General features: G+C 43.2%; 1 protein-coding gene across 1 annotated transcript; it reads right to left on the bottom strand.

Annotated features, from left to right (window-relative positions):
* Nucleotides 1–5,233: 5,233 nt before the first annotated feature.
* On the bottom strand, nucleotides 5,234–15,512 carry LOC129810907 (cystathionine gamma-lyase-like). Its single transcript, XM_055861899.1, has 12 exons — nucleotides 15,090–15,512; nucleotides 14,647–14,728; nucleotides 14,390–14,485; nucleotides 14,140–14,249; nucleotides 13,638–13,772; nucleotides 12,018–12,075; nucleotides 11,851–11,928; nucleotides 11,386–11,538; nucleotides 11,039–11,160; nucleotides 10,764–10,816; nucleotides 6,425–6,563; nucleotides 5,234–6,160 (listed from the first exon to the last, which is right to left on the bottom strand). Exons 1-12 carry the CDS (start codon nucleotides 15,264–15,266, stop codon nucleotides 6,146–6,148), a joined length of 1,218 nt encoding a protein of 405 aa, XP_055717874.1. The 5' UTR covers nucleotides 15,267–15,512; the 3' UTR covers nucleotides 5,234–6,145.
* Between the last annotated feature and the right edge of the window lie 6,335 nt (nucleotides 15,513–21,847).

Below are 21,847 nucleotides of genomic sequence, written 5' to 3' on the forward strand. Positions count from 1 at the left end.
GTCCAGACAAAGACCTGTTCCCCTCTCCCGTCTCCTCCCTCTCTAGCGCCACCCCACAAAGTCTTCAGACCACCAGCAAGGCCCTCAGACGCTTCTCAGACCCCGACATCCCCTATAGTGACCTGGCCTGACACAGACAGGAGGCAGAATAGAACTCGATACAGAACTGGATATCTATGGTGGGCCCCCCTGTCAGGAGCGGCTTGGAGGATACAGTATGGAGTCTGTTATTGTCGCTGTTGCCATGGACACGGATCATGGGTGTGTGTTTATATACTTGTGACTTATGCCTGATAATAACAGGATGTGTCACCAAGCACTTTTTCTACACTTAATATATTGCTGTAGTTTTTTTAAGAGACAAATTAAATCAAGTTTGCGCGGCCGCATGGACTCTATGGACAAATGTTTTCTTTTTTAAATACTTAGTTTTCATGAGGAAAAACTGCAGTTTATTGCACATTTTCCATTCCAAGGTCTCCTTATGAGAAGACCCAAACAGTTCGCTCAATGTAAAGTCAATAGTGCCTTGATTTGCACATTGTCAGTGTACAAATTCTTTGGTAATTTCTACTTTTAATATTCAATGAGGGGGGGGTGTATCTTTGTATGATACTCTTGTGCTGATTCAAAGAAATTGTACCAACTCAAGACATGCTCGAACGAGGACCAAAACACTTGTGATCAAGTTATGGTGCCTTGAACAGCCTTCTCGTTGGAAATGGATTAATGCCACGTTCTTCCCTCTCCCACCATTTCCTCCCTGTATAGGAACTGCTTTCACTTGTCAAAGGGAAAATGGGAGCAGCACTAGCCACTTTCCTCCTCGATGAAAACCGCTAACCCTTGTCAAGGTCTGCATGCTATGTCTTATAAATGGACCTTTTTTAGATTCTACTTTCTGTAATGTTTCTGCAGCTACATACATATGGCTTCAGTCAACTGTACTGGGGTTTTCACGAAATGTAATTTATGGAATAGTCCTTTGGAGGAAGGATTGTCATATATTTGACATTTTGTATCTTAAAGCATAATTGAGAAATAATGAATCAAAGTTGGCATATGTATGTCATTTTGGACCTCACCTAGGCCTCCTTTTAAGGCTCCATGATGTTTCATCTGTAGATGCGAAAGCAAAGATTGGTGTCATATGAAGAGGCTTTACCTCTTGCTCTGTAATATGAGTAGTATTTTAATTTCAATTTAAAAACAAATTACATTAATTGATGAATATTGACAAATATAAATTGAATATTGAACATTTAGATTTTGATTTGGCTGATTTTTCAAAATATTGTAGAACATAATATACTTCAAAGTTCAAGTGTGGGATCTCTGCTAGTTTAAGTTAGGGCCCATTTTTATCCAGAGAAATTGGCGTAGTAGGCATTGTAGCCAATCACAGCCCTCCTTTTACTTATATCATTGCACACCCACATCACCAGCAGGAATCCATTTTCACATTCACTCTACTCTGTTGGTAATGCTTACAAATTGGATCATCACTCTAAAAGTAGCAGGCACCCCAGTCTGGAACTTTGATATGCCCGCAGAGTATATTATGTTCAACAATATATGTATCAATAGCAATTATTCTAATCTATCATTGAATAATAATCACCGCTCTATCGGACATAACATCTGAAACATCGCATTTAAAACTCTTGTTCGTACACAATTCTTTTTTTTCTTTTTACATTTGAGCTATTGCTCTGGGTAGGAAATAGTCAATGCGTTAGCACAGAACGATAGCCTAGCTCCTTCTGCATCGCTAGAGCTATTGCTTGAGCTAATAGACGCTTGAGGGACCTGTAATATGAGTCTAATGCATTATCAAATGGCTCTTTCTAGTGTGTAGAGGAGAACCAACCCAATCGACCAAGCCATTATTAACGTGTCCAAAATGTGAACCTGAACTGATCATTTGGGTACCTGTTTGGGGTTATTAGTAGGACCCCAGAGCAAAGCGTTAAAGCTTCATATGACACTAATTGTTGTTTTGTAGCATCTACAGATTCAACATTATGGAGTGAGGACAAAATGTCAGAAATATGCCAGTAATACTTCCTCAAATGGATTACATTTTGTGAGGGGGGGTGGTGGTGGTGTCTGGGTTTCGTGAGGAATCACTCTGTCCTTCTGACTGCTGTTTGATGTTGTGTGCCTGTGTACTGAGAATGCCAATTGGGAATGTCTGGGATTGAATGGTGTGAATTGAATGATGTGAGCTGTAATGAATATTAACAGGACAATACAGTACATGCTTGTATCCTGTGATGTGGTCTTTAATTTTTGGGACTTACCATTGATTCACCACTAGGCAGAGACAAAGTAAGAGACCAGTGTAGTGAATCTGGATGTTCAGTATTGAGAGGTCAACCCATGTAGTGAGGCAGCTAATGATATAAACATCCAACACAAGTGACTCAAAAACAAAGGTGCTGTATCGTCTTCCCGATATTTATACCAGTGTATGTAAGGAATCCTACTGGTGATGTTGCCCAGATTAATCTCTCTAAACTAAAAGCAGAATCTTGTATCACAAGACTTTGTGGCACATTTTTGTTTTTGTCTGTCCTTACAGTATGAGGAAGTTATCAAAGTGAACTGAGGTAACAACCAGGCTTAAGATGACAACAGGGACTGTTAATCATTTACGCCAACGATAAAGGCTTGCACTCCCTTTTCCCTGTATTGCACTGTCTATAGTTTCCACAACGCCGGCCACAGCAAAGTTTGATTCTAGTGTTAGGGTTGCGAAAGTTCAACTGAGATAGGAACAATATCACACCTGAACTTGGTTAAAATATTTCATATTTTAACCAAATATTTCATACACACACACATTTCAGGCTGTGGCCTCATGGTTAGACAGAGCACTGGTAAGAGTAGAGACTAATGGAAAATACAGGTTCACATGAGTCAGTAATTCAAACTTTAATGCATAAGAAGCCCTACTAGCTTATAGTTAGTTAAGCATGTCAAAAAACCTTATAAAACCCCACACTAGCGTAGGTGAGATGTCATAACTTTTATAAAACCATGACCAGCAAGAGAATGCTGTTTTTATGAGTACGTTTTTATTCAACACTATTACAAAACAACACGCTTCTCCCTACTTTCACTCCCGCTGCAGCTGCAATGAATGAATAGCCAAGTGTATCGATAGCCCTGCATTTTATTATTAGCAGCTTGTTTATTTTAATATCATGGAATATTTCACAATCTCTGGTCATAGGAACAACATTTGTGCATGAGGCAGATGTGGAAGCGGTGCGACTTCAGTTAGAAGAGATGTCCACTCTGGAGGGAAGGAGAGACGGACCCTCTGGAGGAAAGGAAGGAGAGAGGCGGACCTTCTGCTGCTCTCTCCCTCCACTGAGACTAATGCCGTGTTCAAAACAGATCTCAGACTTCCAACTTCCGTGCGTTCTAGACAACTGGGAACTGAAAAAAACGAGATCTGACTGGGCATCTTTCTAGAGATCCAACTTTCCGACCTGAAGATCACTGACGTCATTTGACGTAGTTTTTCTTTTAGAGTTCACTTTTGTCTTGAACGCACCATGACCATCAGATGCAGTTACTGTCAGTCCAGTAAAATAAAAAAACGAATAATTTCAATTTATGCTCAGCTGTGCCTCAAGTGCTACACCAACAGACCTATTTTGTTATCAAAGCTCGTTTTGAAATATACGTCTGAGAAGAACAATATTGGCATGCCAGGCATATAGCCAATATGGTGTAAATGTATTAGGCCTACTGCACAAACATTCCTACAGAACTGTTTTTATTAATGTTACATTTAAGTCATGTTTTTTAAAGAAAGTGGTAGATCTTGGCTTGCTTTTTGACTCAAAGGTTGGTGATCACTGTTGTAAGAAGCACCAACTGCTATTAGGCTTCGGACATAGAGAAAATGTACTAACACATGGACAAGATCTGACAAGGCCCCAAAAAATATGCATTTAATAAAATTGCACAGGTATTCACACACATGTTGAGGGTGCTTTGATTTTTACCTATAGTCTCATCTGATGCAGCAAAGGAACAGACTTGGGAGTGAGTGGTGGGGCAGCATTGTGCCACAGGACATTACCACCACCACTAAAACAGTTCACAGTTCAAATTGTGGAAATCAAAACATTTGGGCGGAGCACATCTGAAAAGGAGGGTGTCAAAGCATTGTTTCTTAAAAACAGCTCAACTTCTACACTTAGACCATACAGCAGTGTGACAGTATTGATCTGAAAGGTATCCACCCTGGCGGGCATTTTGAACCTTACAAAACCCATTCATGCGTTTCACCAAATAGTGAGCCAGGGAACCACTGTCCATATGTGACAGAAAGCAGTGTGTATTTGATCCACAAACCTAGAGGGGGGGGGTACATCAAACAGCCCTACTGTAGAAGCGTGAGGATTATGGGTATCAAATCAATGTTTGAATACTTAATTGAGGACAGATTTTACAAGGGTCTTTTAGTTGTAAAATCATATGCAGTAGTATTGAGAAATGTACAAATCAGGTGTCATAGAAGTACACTATGGCTATAAGAGTCTCCATGTGTTGAGTCTGCATAAGTTTACAGGTGGCACTAGAGCAGGGCTCTCCAACCCTGGTCCTGGAGTGCTACCTTATTGTGGGTTTTTGTTGTAACCAACCCTGGTCCTGGAGAGCTACCTTATTGTGGGTTTTTGTTGTAACCAACCCTGGTCCTGGAGAGCTACCTTACTGTGGGGTTTTGTTGTAACCAACCCTGGTCCTGGAGAGCTACCTTATTGTGGGTTTTTGTTGTAACCAACCCTGGTCCTGGAGAGCTACCTTATTGTGGGTTTTTGTTATAACCAACCCTGGTCCTGGAGAGCTACCTTACTGTGGGGTTTTGTTGTAACCAACCCTGGTCCTGGAGAGCTACCTTACTGTGGGGTTTTGTTGTAACCAACCCTGGTCCTGGAGAGCTACCTTATTGTGGGTTTTTGTTATAACCAACCCTGGTCCTGGAGTGCTACCTTACTGTGGGGTTTTGTTGTAACCAACCCTGGTCCTGGAGAGCTACCTTATTGTGGGTTTTTGTTGTAACCAACCCTGGTCCTGGAGTGGCTAACGCGAGACCCGGATGTTGCGTAACTGCCAAAACATAAGGTTGTTTTACTCCATTGTTTATATTAAAAGACAAAGTTTCCGGCTAGGCCACATTCTACAGTATGTTTCAGGAAGTGAAAGGCAAAGGTTAATGTACTGCAAACTGATTTTATTGAGTTTGGCAATGGTCAAACAAAGCACATTCATTAAGTAGCAGGCAGATATGATATGTGATAGATTACACCGTCAGATGAGAGAGAGCTCCAACGTGGGGTTGGTTCTCCTCAGATAGAAAACCCTGATGTCACTGTGTTTTGATCGGAGAACAAGCCCGTTACAGTGAACTCTGGGTTGAGTTCAGCAACACCACATAGCTCAAAGAATAATCCTACCACAGCACTAGTTTGTCATTCCATTAAAAATATAAAACTGCTCGGCAAGGACAAGTTGGCACTCCCTCACTGGCCAACTTTAAGACAATCTCTGGGGGGGCAAAGCTTCCCCACTCTCCCTTTACTAGGCATACATTTGATAGAGCCAGACAAAGTTATATTTAATCAAAACTGCTATCCAGACATTTCCAGAGCAAGACCTTATGGTTCATTAGTCTAAGTTTCTTTGTCCTTCATTTAGTTAACATAAGTGTTTTGCCTTACACTAGTGTCCCGGATACCAGTCCTTCATTTAGTTAACATAAGTGTTTTGCCTTACACTAGTGTACCGGATACCAGTTTTGATTGAATAAGAACCTCATTCACAATTCCCCATCAACACCCTCCAAACAAAATATAACGTAAAAAAATAATGCAAAAGCAGCCAAATGGATTAAAAAGTCCTTGGAAATGCTCCTGATAAAATCAGCATCCAAAGAATCAATTAAATAATTTAAGACGTAATGTTTAAAGAGCAGGTCGTTCCCTGATGATTTCATCATTGTTTGTGTGCGTTGTGCTAAAGCGTCGCTCTCTTCTTGTACGCGGCTATAAACACCGGGTACTCCTGCCTCCACTCCGTCCCGCTGACGACAGACCACCTCTGGTTATGGGACGTCCTGAAGATATTACTTCTTTGGATGCTGCTCAAAAAAAGAGGAATAAATCAGATGGAAACAACTGTGTGGTCAGGATATTCAAGAGCAATGGGATATTCAGTACATCTGCTACAGATGTGTGGGGCAAAATATTCCAGGGATAATTATCACTTCTTGACCAGGTCCCATTTGTCTGGACTTGGCAGAGATACTGTACCGTACTTCGCGCTGGGCAGAAATCTGGTTCTTGGTGTTAGGCTAGCTGAATTTAGAGATCTGTTTTTAGGGAGTGTGCTGTAGTGTACTTACAGCAGCGTTCAGGGCTTGTTCCAGGTCATCGATGATGTCCTGCTCGTCCTCCAGCCCCACGGACAGACGGACCATTGTGTCACTGATCCCCAGGTCGGCCCTATCACTCTCAGGAACAGACGCATGGGTCATTATCGCCCTGAGAGAGAGGGAACGAAGAGGGTAATAAATAGCTCAATATTCAAAGACAACCCATGTCTTAAGTACAAAAAAGCTTATTTCTGATAAAGGACAAGTTATGCAGGGGTGTGTATAACGTTGTGCCTCAATTAGCAGAGTATCTTGAAAATAGAAATGATCATGACACTATTGAACAGGTATGATCAGAGGCAGTCTGCGCTCTTAAAAAGGTCCTTACTACTGAAAAGTATCTGTTCCAGGTGCATAGGAGTCAAAATAAGAATACTGGAAGAAAGAGACCCACACACTGTCAAAGGGAATAGATCCAAAACTGAGGCTTGAATGCTAAATTTACGTCATTTAGGAGATGCTCTTATCCGGAGCGACTTAAGATGAATGCACTAAGATAGCCAGGTGGGACAACCACATAACACAGGCATAGAAAGTACATTATTCATCAATATCGTAGCTATCAGTAGAGAGAGCTAGAAGGGGGATTATTTAAGATACTTTTTGATGAGGTGGGGTTTGATGTTTTCAGAAGATGGGTAAGGACTCTGCTGTCCTATCTTTGGGGGGAGGGGGCTGGTTCCACCATTGGGGTGTCAGGACAGAGAAGAGCTTGGACTGGGCTGAGCGGGAGGGCCAAAAGACCAGAAGTGGCAGAACAGTGTGTGCTCTGGTTTGAGGTGTAGGGTTTGAGCATAGCGTGAAGATAGGGAGGTGCAGTTCCGTAGGTAAAGCACCATGGTCTTGTAGTAGATGCGAGGTTTCAACTAGAAGCCAGTGGAGTGTGCAGAGGAGCATGAGAGAACTTGGGAAGGGGTGTGATGGCAGGGGTGTGATGGCACAAGCGGGAAGCCCAGCCAGCAGCGAGTTGCAGTAGTCCAGACTGAATAGGACAAGTGCCTAAATTAGGACCTGCGGCGCTTCCTGTGTGCGGTAGAGCAGGTATCCCCCCCCCCCCCCAAAAAATCACATTTACCGCTACTCACGGGAAACCTTCAAACATTTAGAAACAAAACATGACATGGGAGTTTGAGCGAGAATAAAGATGACTTTTGAGTAGTAAGACGTATAAACGCAACAGACACCATTAATAAGAAGGGGCTAGAAGAGTCTTAGCTTCCCGAGTGGCTAGGACAGGCAAGCCCCATACTATTGTGGATTACTTAATTATTCCTGCTACCGTGGATAAGGCTGGGACAATGCTGGAGGAAAAGGCCAAAAAAAACTATACAGACAATGCCTCCAAACACTTGTTTCACAACGCATCAGTGACATAGCAGGAGATGTTTGAAACAATTACTGCTTCGCATACAAGCCAGTGAATTAAATGCGTTGAGTCAACACAACTCCTGGTATATGTCTGTTACGTTTATGGAGGGGGGGTCAATTAAGGAAGAGATCCTCTTCTGGAAACCAGGACAACATGAGAGGATATGTTTAAAAGTACTGGACAGCTTTGTGACATCAAATGGACTTTGGTGGTCAAGATGTGTTGGTATCTTTACTGATGGCGCAAAAGCCATGACAGGGAGACATAGTGACGTGGTAACGCACGTGCAAGCAGTTGCTCCCGACGCCACTTGGGTACACTGCAGCATCCACCTAGAGGCTCTTGCTACCAAGGAAATGCCTGACAGCTTGAAAGATGTTTTGGACACTACAGTGAAAATGGTTAACTTTGTTAAAGCAAGGCCCCTGAACTCTCATGTATTTTCTGCACTTTGCAATGATATGGGCAGCGACCATGTAACGATTTTACAACATACAGAAGAATTGCGCTGGTTATCAAGGGGCAAAGTATTGACATGTTTTTTTTTTTAAATTGAGAGATGAGCTTAAAGTTCCTTACTGACCATCATTTTCACTTGTCTGAATGCTTGCATGATGAGTTTCTCACATGACTGGCCTATCTGGGTGATCTGAATCTAGGATTACAGGGACTCTCCGCAACAATATTCATTGTGCGGGACAAAAATTGAGGCTATGATTAAGAAGTTGGAGCTCTTCTGTCTGCATTAACAAGGACAACACACAGGTTTTCCATCATTGTATGATTTTTTTTGTGTGCAAATGAACTCAAGCTTACGGACAATGTCAAATGTCATATAGCGAAGCACCTGAGTGAGTTGGGTGCGCAATTACTTTCCCGAAACGGACGACACAACTGGATTCGTTATTGTAAGAAATTGTATTAGATATTGGTAACTTGTTTTAACAACTTCTCAACATTACCTATAAGTTGACACAACATACACACCCCCTCTTTCTCTTGGACATATGCTGGACACATTGGACATATACACGGCACCCACAATTCCCCTCCCCCATGACAATCACACAGACACACCCAACCCATGGTTGGACCTCAGGACAAAGAACTCTCAGGAACCAATGGAACGTGGACACCAGGCCTGATCAGGACTACCCAAGACCCAGATCGACCAATCGGAAGGCCGGACTCGCAGATCTACCTACTTTGCTTGTTGTCTATATAGTACTGTACAATTCTGGAAACTGGCCTCTTTCCCGGACGATTCACTAGGAGTCAGACAGAAAGAGCCTTGCTGCAAGATTTTACTAAGATATCTTTACATGTGATTAAACGGCCTTATTATAAAATTATCCACCTCGTCCTATTGTCTCCTCTTGTTCTCCTGTCAACAGTAAACGTTTTACTAACATTATCCCTTTCATGCCCTGCCTCCAGTCCATTTACCGATATCTGAACAAGAGGTTCTGTGCAAATTTTATATAAATTAGAAACCACTGCCAGATTTCTGTATTGGGCTGCGATCGCGCTGTTAAGACACGGATGCCCTTTGCAACCACGTACCTAATGTGAGTGGATTCTCGGTCCTCGCTAGCATGAACTAAATACAGGCACAGACTGCATGTGAAAAATGACTTAAGACGGACTCTCTCCAACCCAAAATTGCAGAGTTATGAGCATCCTTTCAAGCACACCCTTCTCATTAACCTGTGGTGACTTATTCACAAATTTCAATTTACAAATACGGTTTAATATGTAAGATGGCTAAATAATGAGCAAAATAATTGATTATATTATTATTTGTGCCCTGGTCCTATAAGAGCTCTGTCACTTCCCACGAGCCAGGTTGTGACAAACTCACACTCATTCTTATGTTCAATACATGTATAGTGTGTGTGGCTGGCTTACAATGATGGCAAAAAACAACATTTGAGAGTGCGCAGACCCTGGTGCTAGAGGCGGTACGCAGCTGGAGGTTGAATGTTTGAAGGGGTACAGGACTATAAAAAAAGTTTGGGAACCACTGTTGATAGAGCAGGTCACTGCTTTGATGTTTGCAGAGAACAACAGGGTGTCGTCCATGGTCACGCCAAGGTTCTTTGCACTCTGGGAGGCCGACACTGGAGTTGTCAACTGTGATGGAGAGGTCTTTGAGCGGGCAGGCCTTCCCCGGGAAAAAGAGCAGTTCTGTCTTGTTGAGGTGGTGGGCCTACATCAAAGTTGAGATATCTGCCAGGCATACAGAGATGAGTCTTGTCACCTGGGTGTCAGAAGGGGGGGAGGGAAAAAGTAGTTGAGTGTCATCCGTATAGCAATGATAGGAGACCATGTGAGGATATGACAGAGCTGAGTGACTTAGTGTATCGAGAAAGGGCCTAGAACCAAGCCCTGGGGGACACCAGTAATGAGTGTACGTGGTGCAGACAGATCTTCTCCACGTCACCTGGTAGGTACGGCCTGCCAGGTAGGATGCAATCCAAGAAAGCAGGTGTGTGTGCCAACAATTTACACAGATGATGGCCTGAGGCCACAACGTTTGTTTTCACCTTTTATTTATTCCCTTTCTTGCACTATGATATATTCCTTGGGCACCATGATGTTTCCATAAACATCTTTATTTTGCATTCAAGCCTCAGTTTTGGACCCATTTATTTTTGACAGTGTGCAGGTCTCCATTTCTTCCACTATTAAACAGGTTAAATGTATTTTGTCTGATTTCAAGTTGGTTCAAAATAAATACAAGTATCTTAACCACTGCTGCCCCCTTATGGCATTGTTTAAAAAGTTAAGCAATTCAAATACTGTACATTTTCATACCACATCATATTAATTGGTTCAGCTGAAACATTGTAATTAACAAGACAGGTGGAAAAGTGAACGAATTGCAATATTGTAGCAGTTTAATGTTAAGGTTTATTGATGATATTTGGGTATACTTACGGATGCTCTGCCAAGCTTTCATAACCACCGAGGCTCTCGGCAAGTGCAAACAACTTGAAATAAAAGAAACAGCATAAAATGTTATTGCAGTGTCCATCCGTGATTGAATCCTCAACACATACTGTAGTAAAATACAATGATGCCCGATTCATACTATAGAGCCGATCCTTACAGTCACTTCCAGCAACTACGTTGTATGCATAACCATATCAGCCCAGTACAGCTCGTCTTGGCATTGTGTCAATCACACATGAGCATCTCAATTTTGTAATTACCCTTAAGTTGCTGAGGAACATGGTGGCATTCTCCAGTTTTCCCTTTATGTAGAAGGTGATCATCCCTGGGCAGCCTGTGCACTGTTTCTTCATCAGCTCGTGCTGGGGGTGGGAGGGCAAGCCTGTAGAGTGGAGACGGATTAAGAGGAAAACTGGAGGGTAACTGGAGATGCATGTGCTGTGTGACTGAACTGTGTTTATACTGGACCAGGGAATTACCAGAGTGAATACATTTAATTTTTTTAAATATCATCCAGAAAGCAGGTCATGTCAAAATATGTTATGTGTTTTATACAACATACAGAAATACTAGTTTGACATTTTAATATCCAGAGATCACACCCTACCTGGGAAGATGACTCGGTCCACCCTGGGGTCGGCCTCCAGGAACTTGGCCACTGCCAGGGCGTTCTTGAAGTGCTGCCTCATGCGCAGGTGCAGGGTTTTCAGGCCGCGGTTACACAGGTAGCAGTCAAAGGGGGACGGTACCGCTCCGAGGGCTTTAGGGTCAGGGTTAGGGCACAATAAGGAAGAACAAAGTGTTACAAAACATACCAATCAGCCCCTCAGACAAACAACCAACAAGGGTGCTATACAAAGCCTTCTTTATCAGCGGTTTATAATTGGTGGAAAGCCCTGGCATCACGAGCATGTGCGGATGTTTGATGAGCGAAAGTAGGTCACAAGAGTTGAGCAACTGCTTCACTGAGAAGTTCAAGTTCAAGCTTCAAATCATAGTAGGGTAAAAATGTGTCGGTTTATCACCTAAACATACATGGCTTTTTGCCAGTTGCTATTCATTAATCTCTCACCATTCTGTAGAAACCTCAGTCTGTCATACAGGTCCTCACGGTTCACAGACACCAGGCCCATTACAACGTCACTGTGACCTGTCAATCAAATATTTAAACTTAGATTTGATCAAACCCAATGGGAATTCTCTTCAGTCAACATCAATGTACAAACAGTGTGTACCTACCATTCATGTACTTAGTAGCTGAATACATGCATATGTCTGCGCCGAGGGCCAAGGGGCGCTAAAGTTCAAGAAACAAGCACAGAGTATATTTGGGTTAATCAATGACTCGGTTTGAGCCGGTCTATGAAGAGAGGAAATAACTGGGTGTGTTTAGGAAACTTAAGAGAGCGTGAAATGAAGGAACACATCCATTGCAAATCATTAAGCTTTATTCATCTCCAACGGTCACTGGGCTGAATGTAGCAATGCATAACCAACAACAAACATACAGTACCAGTCAAAAGTTTGGAAAACACCCACTCATTCAAGGGTTTTTCTATTCTTTTTACTATTTTCTACATTGTAGAATAATAGTAAAGACATCAAAACTATGAAATCACACACATGGAATCATGTAGTAACCAAAAAAAGGTTAAACAAATCAAAATATTTTATTTTAGACTCTTCAAAGTAGCTACCCTTTGCCTTGACAGCTTTGCACACTCTTGGCATTCTCTCAACCAGTTTCACCTGGAATGCTTTTCCAACAGTCTTGAAGGAGTTTCCACATATGCTGAGCACTTTTTGGCTGCTTTTCCTTCACTCTGCAGTCCAACTCATCCCAAACCATCTCAATTGGGTTGAGATCAGGTGATTGTGGAGGCCTAACTAAATAAATAACTGACAGTGTCACCAGCAAAGCACCATCACACCTCCTCCTCCATGCTTCACGGTGGAAACCAAACATGTGGAGATTATCTGCTCACCTACTCTGAGTCTCACAAAAGACATGGCGGTTGAAACCAAATATCAAATATTTGGACAGAATTCCACCGGTCTAATGTCCATTGCTCGAGTTTCTTGGCTCAAGCAAGTCTCTTTATCGATGTCCTTTAGTAGTGGTTTCTTTGCAGCATTTCGACCATGAAGGCCTGATTCACGCAGTCTCCTCTGAACAGTTTATGTTGAGGTGTGTCTGTTACTTGAACTCTGCAGCATTTATTTGGGCTGCAATTTCTGAGGCTGGTAACTCTAATGAACTTATCCTCTGCAGCAGAGGTAACTCTGGGTCTTCCTTTCCTGTGGCGGTCCTCATGAGAGCCAGTTTCATGATAGCGCTTGATGGTTTTTGTGACTGCACTTGAAACTTTCAAAGTTCTTGAAATTTTCCAGATTGACTGACCTTCAGGTCATGAGTAATGATGGACTATTGTTTCTCTTTGCTTATTTGAGCTGTTCTTGTCATAATGTGGACTTGGTCTTTTACCAAATAGGGTTATCTTCTGTATACCACCCCCACCTTCGCGCAACACAACTGATTGGCTCAATCGCATTAAGGAAAGAAATTCCACAAATTAACTTTTAACAAGGCACACCTTTTAATTGAAATGCATTCCAGGAGAATACCTCATGAAGAGTGTGCAAAACTGTCATCAACGCAAAGGGTGGCTACTTTGAAGAATCTAAAATATATTTTTGTTTAACACCTTTTTGGTTACTACATGATTCCATGTATTTCATAGTGTGTAGAACATTTCATACAATGTTGAAAATAATAAAAATAAAGAAAACCCCTGGAATGAGTAGGTGTGTCCAAACTTTTGACTGGTCCTGTATATCTATAAACCAACATGTACATACCTGGAAGTAGGCTGACATGAAAGTGTTGTCCACAACCACCACGGTATCAGTGTTGTGTTGGTGGACCACAGCTGCACAGGCCTGGATATCCACCACTTTCATGGTGGGGTTGGTGGGGGTCTCGATCCATACCAACTACATAAAGATAGAAAATAAAAGAGCATATTTTTTAAATAGAAGTTCAACAGGTGTTTGGGTTTCGTAGTTTGGCTCCCAACCAAAAACTCGCAGCTATAACATGTCAGTCTTAAACTATAGTCATGTAGGGAGGGACAAGTCACAGTGAGAGTGAAGTGCCTCTTATTGAATTCTCAAATGGAGTCCAATGACTAACGGCAAAGCTCATGTTGGAGCACTAAACATAAACAACAAAAGGGAAATAATAATACTGATGCTGGATGACGTCTATTCTTGTAGAATTAAGAAACCTGAAACCTGGGTTGATTTAGGCAAAAATGAATAGTGAAATAAGGTAATTAAGTAGATTTAGCATTCCACTCACTTTTGTGTTCGGCTTAAGAGCAGCCTGGAGCAACTCGATTTTGGTGCAATCAGCAAAGGACACAACCAAGCCACCCTCTGCAGCAATCTTTCGGAAATAACGATTGGTACCTGTAGAGAAAAATCCTAATGTATTACTGTGTCATATGCATCAAATACAACTTACATGTGTGGGATCTTCCACCCACAACGTTGTCTAACTTTTGGTGGTTCTCTAGACAGTTTTACAGACACTGTGGGCCATGTCTTACCTCCATACACATCGTTCATGCAGACAATGCCATCTCCAGCTTTCAGCATGTGAGAGATGGTCATAGTCGCAGCCAGCCCAGAGGCAAGAGCAAGACCTACACCGGAAATTCCGTTAATGATAGTTCAAAGAATACATTATCTTCACATGAGGCTAGTTAAAGGTCTATTTTCTACCTTTAGGCTACACATTCTCTAACTTGTTAAATTGTATTAGATACAAATTCACGAGGTAATGGTGTCTGACATGAACACGTACAGTGTTTTGCTCCATCCAGAGCAGCAACAGCTTTCTCCAGACAGTTTCTGGTCGGGTTTCCACTCCGACTGTACTCAAAACCCTGATAAGAAGATATTACATTTAGAGAGCACACATTTGCCACAGCTTCTATAAATAAACAAATGCTGGTACTGATGATAACCTGGTCATTAATAATTCGGTAAAATCTAATAAATCGTTGACTTTCAATATTCGTCACAGAAAGCAAATTTCCGATCACTGTCAGAGACAACATTCTGACTGTGTAATAAAATGGGTAACGTATGCGCTATGCAGGGAAAGACAAGCATCCATACTTTCATACATATGAATATTAACACCAACGGGACCGGTTCTGTATACCGGATTGGTATAAAGACACGTCATACTGAACTAACAGCCTTCGATACCAGACACCAAGGTTATTGCATCAGGCAACTTACAGCATGATCTCCAGGTCTATACTGCTTGAACGTGGTGGACAGAGAAATAGGTGGCACCACGGCCATAGATTTCCATTGCTCCGGTTCTTGCCCAACGTGGATCGCCTCTGTTGCGAAAGATTTGAACTGAGGGTGGAAACCGGTAGACAAGTCGTTTTGATGGTGTGAAGAAGCCATGTGTTACAAATCCAGTCCGGTTCCCTGAGAGTGATGTGTCGCTATGTTTTACCGTTGAATACTCCTAATGAAAACTAAATTGTGAATTTAACCGCGACGTGTAACGCCCAAATCCTTTCTAACCCAATCACCACTTCTCTACAAGGGGAGGATGGCACCGAATGATATCTAAATAGGGACTTCCAGTAATCCGAGTTAGCTCGTGGCGTGTTTGCTATACTTGCTTGCATGATTTATTTTTCCTCCACAGCAATGATGGTATGATGCAATACATGGTTTAAGCCAATAGGAGGAAGAGTATGCTACATTATATATTAACATTCGCGCCGGGGCGGACTGGCTATCTAGCATTTTGGTGGACTGGTCCATTTTTAGCCCAGTGGGCCTGTCATAATTTTTTTTTTTAAAGCAAAATATGAATTATCTGGTTAGTAATGGGGGCCTCCCCCCCAAAAAATGGCCCGGTATTGGAGCCCTGAGGGGGGGGGGGGGGGGGGGGGGGGTTAGCGGTGTGGAGGCCTCAAGGGAAGGGAAAAATGGTCCGGTGTGTTAGAAATGCCAGTGCCAATTTCTGGTCCCAGTCCGCCCCTGATTACATACAAATCATATTGTTTGTTCTTAGTTTCAAAGTAATCTAAGACACTGATTTGTTGAAGACAGACTTGTGCATTTTTCCCACATTCATAAACAAACACAGAGTTATTATAACACATTTGTATTTTTCTTCTTAGTACATAATAATGTAAATGTTGTAAAACAACAACAACATTGATGCTACAGAGGAGAGTCAAGGTATTGCTGTGATAAAAAGCAGTACAGTTTTTCTCTATCACACTATTTCCAGTCCTGTGCCACAGGGGGGAGCTGGTGTCCTGTGTTGTTGAGTGTTTCAGGCAGAAGACAGTTTGACTCTAAAGTAAAATGTAAAAGTTTATAGATCGATAGTCCATCTAGGGTCTACTCTATAACCACAGACTATGCACCTGGCAGAATATTTCTTTACCGGAGTTATACAGTGGTGTAAAGTACTTAAGTAGTACTTTAAAATATTTTTACTTAAGTCGTTTTTGGGGGTATCTGTACTTTACTTTACTATTTATATTTTTGGCAACTTTTACTTTTACTTCACTACATTCCTAAATCAAATAATGTACTTTTTACTTCATACATTTTCTCTGACACCCAAAAGTGCCTGTTACATTTTGTCAGGAAAATGGTCCAATTCACACACTTATCAAGAGAACATCCCTGGTCATCCAGGGATGTTCTCTTGATAAGTGTATGAATTTTTACATTTTTTGCCTCCTCTGATCTGGCGGACTCACGAAACACAAATGCATTGTTTGTAAATGATGTCTGAGTGTTGGAGCGTGTCCCTGGCTATCCATCAATAAAAAAACGTATCACTTTTACAATTCAGAAGGACTGTTTTGAAATAACAGCACCAACATTTGGTACGAAGGTAGATTCATGTACCCTGAAAATAATTAGATATGGAGCCACCACAGAGTTGGGGGTGATGGCAGACATTTTACAAAATTGCCCCCAACGGTAAAACTGTTTTGCAATTCAGAAGGACTATTTTTATGTAAAAGTAACACATTTGTCAGAGAGGTACATTTATATACCTTGGAAAGATTTCGTTATGGAGCCACCACAGATTTGGCCCTTGTGGGCTGTAGCTAGGGTTCCAGTCTAGTAGTACACTTTTCAATGTGCTCATAGGACAATTTTGCTATTTTATATTCATCCAATTTCTGTCATGTTTCTTGATGACGTGATGGCATCGCCGCTGCCCCGGTGCTAACACAGTTGTACAATTCAGAAGGACTATTTTGAGATAGTCAAATCTGGCACAGAGGTAGATGTATGCAAAATGGAGAGACGGCGCCACCACAGATTTCGCCCCTGGGGGCCGTAGGCGCCATGTTACAAAATGCCTTTGACCCCAATAACCAGCTTCATGAGGTAGTCACCTGGAATGCATTTCAATTAACAGGTGTGCCTTGTTAAAAGTACATTTGTGTAATTTATTTTCTTCTTAATGCATTTGAGCCAATCAGTTGTTTTGTGACAAGGTAGGGTTGGTATATATGAAGATAGCCCTATTTGGTAAAATACAAAGTCCATATTATGGCAAGAACAGCTCAAATAATCAAAGAGAAATGACAGTCCATCATTACTGACAAGAAGGTCAGTCAATACAGAATATTTCAAGAACTTTGAAAGTTTCTTCAAGTGCAGTCACAAAAACCATTAAGCTCTACAATGAAACTGGCTCTCATGAGGACCGCCACAGGAAAGGAAGACCCAGAGTTACCTCTGCTGCAGAGGATAAGTTCATTAGAGTTACCAGCCTCAGATTGCAGCCCAAATAAATGCTTCACAGAGTTCAAGTAACAGACATATCTCAACATCAACTGTTCAGAGGAGACTGCGTGAATCAGGTCTTCATGGTCGAATTGCTGCAAAGAAACCACTACTAAAGGACACCAATAATAATAAGAGATTGCTTGGGCCAAAAAAAACACGAGCAATGGATATGGAAATCTGTCCTTTGGTCTGATGAGTCCAAATTGAGATTTTTGGTTCCAACTGATGTGTCTTTGTGAGACGCAGAGTTGGTGAACGCATGTGTGGTTCCCACTGCAGAAAAGCATTCCTCATGAAGCTGGTTGAGACAATGCCAAGAGTGTGCAAAGACAAGGCAAAGGGTGGCTACTTTGAAGAATCTAAAATATATTTTGTTTGTTTAACACTTTTTTGGTTACTACATGATTCCATATATGTTATTTCATAGTTTTGATGTCTTCACTATTATTCTACAATGTAGAAAATAGTAAAAATAAAGAAAAACCCTTGAATGAGTAGGTGAGTCCAAACTTTTGACTGGTACACTGAGTGTACAAAACATTAACAACACCCGCTCCTTCCATGACAGACTAACAAGGTCAATACAGGTTGATTATTGATGTCATTTGTTAAATCCATTTCAATCAGTGTAGATAAAAGGAAGGAGACAGGTTAAAAAATATATTTTTAAGCCTTAAGACTATTGGACATGGATGTTGTATGTGTACCATTCAGAAGGTGAATCAGCAAGGCAAAATATTTAAGTGTCTTTGAACGGGGTATGGTAGTAGGTGCCAGGTGCACCGCTTTGTGTCAAGAACTGCAAGCTGCTGGGTTTTTCACACTCAACAGATTCCCGTGTGTATCAAGAATGGTCCACCACCCAAACTCAATATTCCCAAGACCTGTGCCTCAACACAATCCTGTCTCGGAGCTCTATGGACAATTCCTTCGACCTCATGGCTTGGTTTTTGCTCTGACATGCACTGTCAACTGTGGGACCTTATGTAGACAGGTGTGTGCTTTTCCAAATCATGTCCAATTATCACATTTCAGGTATGACCCAGATGCAGACAGTGTCAAAGAAATAAAAGTTTATTTCGAATACAGGGGCAGGCAAACGACAGGTCAAAGGCAGGCAGAGGTCAGTAATCCAGAGAAGGTGCAAAGGGTCCAGAATGGCAGGCAGTCTCAGGGTCAGGGCAGGCAGAAGGGTCAAACCAGGAAGGACTAGGAAACAGGAGGAAGAAACAGACAGGAGCAAGGGGACAAACGCTGGAAGGTTTCACTAAACGAACTAAACGAACTGGCAACTGACAAACAGAGAACACAGGTATAAATACACAGGGGATAATGGGGAAGATGGGCAACACCTGGAGGGGGTGGAGACAAGCACAAAGACAGCTGAAACAGATCAGGGTGTGACAGTACCACCCCTCTAGGGGCGCCACCTGGCGTCCTACCTGAGCGCGTACCTGGTTGGGTGCCGGTGTTAGAAATCTGCAAAGAGGCCTGGGTCCAGGATGTCTCTGGCGGGGACCCAGCACCTCTCCTCCGGGTCATAAACCTCCCAGTCAACAAGGCACTGGAACCCCCTGCCACGAGGATGAAACAACAGGAGACAAAGGGCTGTGAGACATGGGCTTAACTCTGGACACATGAAAGGTGGGAAGTATATGAAGGGTATGGAAGACAAACAGCAGAGGGGCTAATGACTTTGGAGATGGGAAATGGGCTGATAAACCAGGGGAAGAGTTTGCGGGATTCCACCCGGAAGAGCAGATATTAGGGTGGGCGGAGAACAGGCAGCACAAAGTAGTCTCAAGGTCCCGGTTGGCTCGATCTGGCTGGCCGTTGGACTGGGGGTGGAACCCGGAGAACAGGCTAGCCGACGACCCAATGAGGGTGCAGAACGTCTTCCAGAACTGGGACGAGAACTGAGGACCCTGGTCGGAGACCATGTCGGCTGGCAGTCCATGGATCCGGAAGACGTGCTGCACCATGAGCTGGGCCATCACTTTGGCAGAGGGTAACTTGGGAAGAGGAATGAAGTGGAAAACCGATCCACAACGGTATAGATGGCGGTGTTGCCTTCAGATGGGGGGAGACCCGTGACAAAGTCCAGGGATGGTGAAGGACAGGCAGAGGTTGGAAGAATCCAGCCGGAGCTTGACGATGAGTCTTGTTCTGTGCACAGACCGTGCAAGCGGCAACAAATGCGGAGACGTCAGGAACCATGGTAGTCCACGGTTCCACGGTTTCCATGGTTGTCGCTCCAGGACCACGTCAGGCACGAACATCTGGTTATCTGTACCCCCTCCACTCCTCCAACACCATCTTCACCGCAAGAAGCTCACGATTCCCCACATCGTAGTTCCTCTCCGTGGCGTTGAGGCGGTGGGAGAAGGCGCAGGGATGCAACTTGAGGTCCAGGGCAGACCGCTGGGACAGAACAGCCCCCACTCCGACATCCGAAGCATCGGTCTCCACTACAAACTGGCGGGACGGGTCAAGATGAACCAAGATGAGAGCTGTGGTGAAGCGGTGTTTGAGATCCCGGAACGCCCGGTCAGCAGCTGGGGACTACATGAACGGAACCTTTGGAGAGGTGTGTGCAGACAGGGGGAAAGCCAGTGTGCTGTTGCCCCAGATAAAGCAGTGATAAAAGTTGGCGAAAACCAGGAAACGCTGCAGCTGTACTCTGGACGTAGGCTTGGGCTCATCCACCACCACTCTTACCTTCCCGGGATCCATCTGTACGCTCCCTGCAGTGATGATGTAACCCAGAAAAGGGATGGTGGAGCGATGGAATTTGCACTTCTCTGCTTTTATAAAAATCTGGTTCTTCAGGAGGCGTTGGAGAATCTGTCGGACGTGGAGCACATGTTCTTGGGTGGAGCGGGAGAAGACGAGGGTGTCATTGAGGTAGACGAAGACAAACCGATTCAACATGTCATGGAGAACATCATTAACCAGAGGCTGGAACACAGCAGGGCCGTTGGTAAGGCCAAAGGGCATGACCAGGTACTCGTAGTAGCCGCTGACCGTGTTGAAGGCAGTTTTCCACTCGTCCCCTTCCCGTATCCGCACCAGGTGATAGGTGTCCCGTAGGTCCTGCTTGGAGAACACGGTGGCCCCTGGAGCTGCTCGAAGGCCGAGGGGATGAGAGGTAGCAGTTAGCGATTCTTCACCGTGATGTTGTTGAGACATCGGTAGTTGATGCACGGGAGCAGCGATTTGTCCTTCTCCACAAAGAACACTGCGCCGGCAGAAGGACGGATGAACCCAGAAGCTAGGGAGTCCTCTATGTAGGTTTCCATAGCCTTGGTCTCTGGACCCGACAGAGAATACAGTCGTCCCCGTAGCGGAGTGATGCCTGGAAGAAGAACAATCCTGCAGTCATATGGTCGGTGTGGCGGCAGCGAAGTGGCCCGGGCCTTACAGAACACCTCCCGGAGGTCCTGGTACTCCGCGGGAATGGTGGAGAGGTCCGGGGCAACTTCCGAGGTCCCAGGAAGATGGGCGTGGCAGAACGGGCTCCAGCCCATGATGGCACCGGCAGACCAGTAAATAAGGGGATTGTGTCGCTGGAGCCAGGAGAATCCCAATACCACGTGAACCTGAGGAGACTTGTTACGGCTAGACGTTCCGCTTTTTGACAACATTCGGTGAAATTGCAGAGCGCGAAATTCCCAAAAAATTATTAGAAATATTTTACTTTCATAAAATCACAAGTGCAATACACTAAAATAAAGCTTAACTTCTTGTTAATCCAGTCACCGTGTAAGATTTCAAAAAGACTTTACGGCGAAAGCAAACCATGCGATTATCTGAGGACAGCGCCCAATCATACAAACACATGAAAATCATATTTCAACCAAGCAGGTGCGACATGAAAGTCAGAAATAACGATATAATTCATGCCTTACCTTTGAAGATCTTCTTCTGTTGGCACTCCAATATGTCCCAGAAATATCACAAATGGTCCTTTTGTTCGATAAACTCCTTCTTTATATCCCCAAAATGTCCATTTATTTGGCGCATTTGATTCAGAAATACACCGGTTCCAACTCGCCCAACATGACTACAAATTATCTAATAAGTTACCTGTAAACTTGGTCCAAACATTTCAAACAACTTTCCTAATCTAACTTTAGGTATCCTAAAACGTAAATAATCGATCAAATTTAAGACGGAATATACTGTGTTCAATAGCGGACAAAATCAAA

Source organism: Salvelinus fontinalis, chromosome 14 (genome assembly GCF_029448725.1).
Source record: "Salvelinus fontinalis isolate EN_2023a chromosome 14, ASM2944872v1, whole genome shotgun sequence".
Taxonomy (NCBI): domain Eukaryota; kingdom Metazoa; phylum Chordata; class Actinopteri; order Salmoniformes; family Salmonidae; genus Salvelinus; species Salvelinus fontinalis.

Excerpts from the sequence above, each read along its gene's own strand:
- LOC129810907 (XM_055861899.1), bottom strand. The coding sequence starts at position 15,266 with ATGGCTTCTTCACACCATCAAAACGACTTGTCTACCGGTTTCCACCCT. Across the intron at positions 12,076-13,637 it reads TCATGTCAGCCTACTTCCAG|CGCCCCTTGGCCCTCGGCGC; the intron begins GTATGTACATGT and ends CTTGAACTTTAG. Across the intron at positions 10,817-11,038 it reads TGTTCCTCAGCAACTTAAGG|TTGTTTGCACTTGCCGAGAG; the intron begins GTAATTACAAAA and ends TTTTATTTCAAG.